Source organism: Cherax quadricarinatus, unplaced genomic scaffold (assembly GCF_038502225.1).
Source record: "Cherax quadricarinatus isolate ZL_2023a unplaced genomic scaffold, ASM3850222v1 Contig266, whole genome shotgun sequence".
NCBI classification, from domain to species: Eukaryota; Metazoa; Arthropoda; class Malacostraca; order Decapoda; family Parastacidae; genus Cherax; species Cherax quadricarinatus.
The window spans coordinates 10,726-14,930 of record NW_027195292.1 but is presented as its reverse complement, the minus strand read 5'-3'; the positions used below and the strand labels follow the sequence as shown (position 1 = coordinate 14,930).

The 4,205-nt window shown below is 54.3% G+C and overlaps 1 protein-coding gene across 1 annotated transcript; it reads left to right on the top strand.

Annotated features, from left to right (window-relative positions):
• The first annotated feature begins 230 nt into the window (after positions 1 to 230).
• Positions 231 to 3,949, top strand: LOC128700955 (neural retina-specific leucine zipper protein-like). Its single transcript, XM_053794454.2, has one exon. It carries the CDS (start codon positions 1,314 to 1,316, stop codon positions 2,337 to 2,339), a length of 1,026 nt encoding a protein of 341 aa, XP_053650429.1. The 5' UTR covers positions 231 to 1,313; the 3' UTR covers positions 2,340 to 3,949.
• The last annotated feature ends 256 nt before the right edge of the window (positions 3,950 to 4,205 follow it).

Below are 4,205 nucleotides of genomic sequence, written 5' to 3'. Positions count from 1 at the left end.
CCGTTTCTATTCTCGGTTATTGCTTCGTTTGTTGCGTTCTATCTCTCGTTTACTGCTTTTTCTCGAAGAGGAGGATAGGGAGAAGGCTGATAACCCTTTTAACCTCGAAGTAATGGTACGTTTCCGTTCGAAACGTCGCGGGGATACGGATGTGGTTGAAGGTCACGTTTTGGTCTCAAGTGGGCGGGGCTGCGCAAGTTGTGTGCCACTCTGGGCGGTGCCACCGTCACCATCACTACTACGCCACCCTTGGTGACACCAGTGTCACGACGCCCACACAGCCACCCAGCCACCCAGTCAGCCAGCCGCCCTCGAACGACTAGAGGAACGTCTCACACACACACACACACAAACCTCTGGGATTTCCTCTTGTAGGTCCTCCTGTACCTTTGGAAGACCCGCAGTACCTTTGGAAGTCTCGCAGTACCATTGGAAGTTCTTCAGCGCCTTCGGTGTCCTTCACAGTACCTTCGAAGTATTGCAGTTCTAACGATCTCTTGCAGTTCTAGCGACATCCTGCAGTTCCCTCGAAGTCTCTTATACCTTCGAACTCACGAAGACATCCTCTGCAGCGAGCAACTTCGACTCCACCTGGGGGCTTTCGACGTGTGAGGCACGCTTACAAACCTGTCTGCTGGTGGCATACCCCTGCAGCCTATCTGAAGGAGTGATACCCTGCAGCCCTGTATACCCGCAACGCATACTAACCCCGTCTGCTGGAGGGATACCCGACATCCTGTCTGAGGGGATACCTTTCATCCTGACGAAGGAGGTGGCTGTGCTCCCTGTCGACAGGTAGTCTCTTGCCTCCTGCCTATTGACTGTCCCCTACTGTCTTTCTCCTGTCTGCTGGTGGGATACCCTGCCCTCTCAAACTCCCAGGGAGGCATTAGTTTTCGGGGATACTGCCCCAGTGGGTATCACTGCTATGAGAATGGACGGTGAATAGTGCATTGTTGAGCGGCTAGTGACAGTGATAAGTACAGTGATTGTGGATAGCAGCAGCGGCAGTGACTACTGCACTGTCAAGAACTGCTCGTGGATGCAGTGATAACAGTGTTAGGCCAAACAGTGAGAAGAGTTCTAGGGAACAGTGCTTGTAAGGGTGTCAGTAGAAAGTGTCAGACTTTAAACTACAGTACCGTTATTTGTGAGGAGAATACCGTCAGTACCAACGGGTAGCAGTGTCGCTATCAACGGGAACAGTGTCAGTGCCAACGGGGACAGTGCCCGGGTGGAGGCAGGCGGGCAGTGGCCCTGACGACCCTACCCATCTGTTGGGCATTCCCGCTTGTAATGCAACTCATCTGAAGATGGCAGACGAAAATCTAGCGAGTGAGTATGTTGCAGATTTTATGCTGGAACCTTTGGACGATGTCATGGGCATCAAGGAGCACAAGGAGCTCCACGGCATGGGCATGGGTATGGGCCGTGTTCACTCCCATATGATGGCTCCTCATATGCCCAACATGGCTGCTACGAATGCCTGGATGAACCATCACCACCACTACCACCATCACCACAATCCTGGCGGTATCGGAGTAGTGCCCACACCGCAGGGTAAGCCACAGTCGCAAGTGCCAGGGACTCCCCCTGATACCCCGCCAGGGTCATCCCCTACCACGGGCTCCCTGCCCCCTTCACCGCACCTGCAGGGTATGCAGCAACACTCCCTCATGGAAGAAATGTGGACTTACAACCGCTACATGCACGAGCCACTGGACTTGCGGCCTGGCCCGCAGTGCGGTGGCGACCAGCTGGAGGCGCAGTCGTGGATGTTAGACCGCAAATGGGAAGCAGGAATGGCCCAACAGCGCACACTGAACCCTCTGGCACACCCAGGAAAGACCCCAGTAGACCAGTCCACCTGTCAGATGGGGTTACAGACCATGCAGCATCCTGGGTCTGTCTACATATCTGACGAAGAGTTGGTGACTCTCTCCGTCCGCGAACTCAACAGACGCCTCCACAACATGTCCAAAGACCTGCAGACGAAGTTCAAACAGAAACGGCGGACCTTGAAGAACCGGGGCTACGCCCAGAGCTGCAGAACCAAGCGCCAGAACTACAAGATGGAGTTAGAGACAGTTAACAGAACTCTGCAGAACGAGAACCAGAGGATCCAAGCGGAGGCCAGCCGTCTTAGTCAGCAGAACAGTATGTTCAAGACGGAGAACGCTTCCATCAGACACGACATGGAGAACATGAAAAAACAGTTGGAGAAGGCGGTGAGGGAGAATGATAATTTACGCCGACAGCTGCAACAACAGCAGCAACAGCAACAGTCTCAACAGCAGTCTCAGGATACATCAGGAGGCCAGGAGCTGTACAGTATGTGACCGTGCGGCCCTGAACAGCACTCACAGGAGGTGGTGTACAGCAAAAATAGAGAGGCTGTTTGGCCAGGAGACCCGCTCTAGACCACACCTGTGACTGGTTTGGTACCGTTCTAGACCAGACCTGTGACTGGTCTGGGTCCTAGCCTCCAAGGTCCCTCCTAGACCATACCTGCAAGCGGTCTAGAGGGTCTTCTGCGGTCCCTAGACCAGGCTCCCTCCTGCAGGTAGACCAGGCTCTCGTCCGGCTGTGATTTCCTCTCTTGGACGAGTTCAAAAGGTCCTAGACCAAGGGTGGACCAGTCCGCCCGTGCCTAGCCGCCCTAACCACCCTCCCCCGCCAACTCCACCCTACCGACAATCATCAGGAGGGCTTCGACACGGACGGCGGCCGCCCACCACCGCCGCCCACCGCCGCCGCCCACCGCCGCCCACCAACAGTTACGTGACCAGAGACAGTGTGGTTCTGTTATTTTCATACATACATTTTTATTAGACCTTTATATATTCTGGGAAAAACAGTCAGTTCCAAAAATAAATAATTCGGTAAGCTGGAATTTACCCTTATGACTCAAACCATGGTTTAGGAGCCATGGTTTTTGGGAACCCCCCTCTATATACAATCCCTGCTTGGGGGCCACTAACCCAGGGGCCCCCATGGGCCACTAACCCAGGAGCTCCTCATGGGGTCACTAACCCAGGAGCTCCTCATGGGGTCACTAACCCAGGAGCTCCTCATGGGGCCACTAACCAGTGGCTCCACATGGGGCCACTAGCCCAGGAGCTCCTCATGGGGCCACTAACCAGTGGCTCCACATGGGGCCACTAACCCAGGAGCTCCTCATGGGGTCACTAACCCAGGAGCTCCTCAAGGGGTCAATAACCCAGTGGCTCCACATGGGGCCACTAACGCAGGAACTCCTCATGGGGTCACTAACCCAAGAATTCCTCATGGGGTCACTAACCAGTGGCTCCACATGGGGCCACTAACCCAGGAGCTCCTCATGGGGTCACTAACCAGTGGCTCCACATGGGGCCACTAACCCAGGAGCTCCTCATGGGGTCACTAACCCAGGAGCTCCTCATGGGGTCACTAACCCAGTGGCTCCACATGGGGCCACTAACCAGTGGCTCCACATGGGGCCACTAACCCAGGGGCCCCACATGGGCCACTGTGGCCCTCATACAATGCTTCAACGACCCTTTAGATATCCAGCCTCGCCCATCTGTTCCACTTCGCAAGTATCGCAGTGACCAACGAACTTAGCACAAAGATAACGAGACGATGTGGAAGTGAACGATACCCTGTGGCAACTGTTACGATAGATTTGTACATATACGGTGTGGCAGAAAATATCGTCCATTTCACTTAGAGTGTTGTGTACACACGGTGTTTGTGGGGGAACACGTGTGTGTACACACGGTGTATCTGGGAGAACACGCCTGTTATTGCTACTTATAACTGTATGTTTGGAGAGTGTATTAGCCGCCTTCCCCCCCCACCCCCTGTTGTATGCGTCTGTACCCCTCGGTGTATAGGCTTGTTCTGTACCCCTCGGTGTATAGGCTTGTTCTGTACCCCTCGGTGTATAGGCTTGTTCTGTACCCCTCGGTATATAGGCTTGTTCTGTACCCCTCGGTGTATAGGCTTGTTCTGTACCCCTCGGTGTATAGGCTTGTTCTGTACCCCTCGGTGTATAGGCTTGTTCTGTACCCCTCGGTATATAGGCTTGTTCTGTACCCCTCGGTGTATAGGCTTGTTCTGTACCCCTCGGTGTATAGGCTTGTTCTGTACCCCTCGGTGTATAGACTTGTTCTGTACCCCTCGGTGTATAGACTTGTTCTGTACCCCTCGGTGTATAGGCTTGT

Bases quoted from the DNA above. Each gene is read 5' to 3' on its own strand.
- LOC128700955 (XM_053794454.2), top strand. From the start codon at position 1,314: ATGGCAGACGAAAATCTAGCGAGTGAGTATGTTGCAGATTTTATGCTG.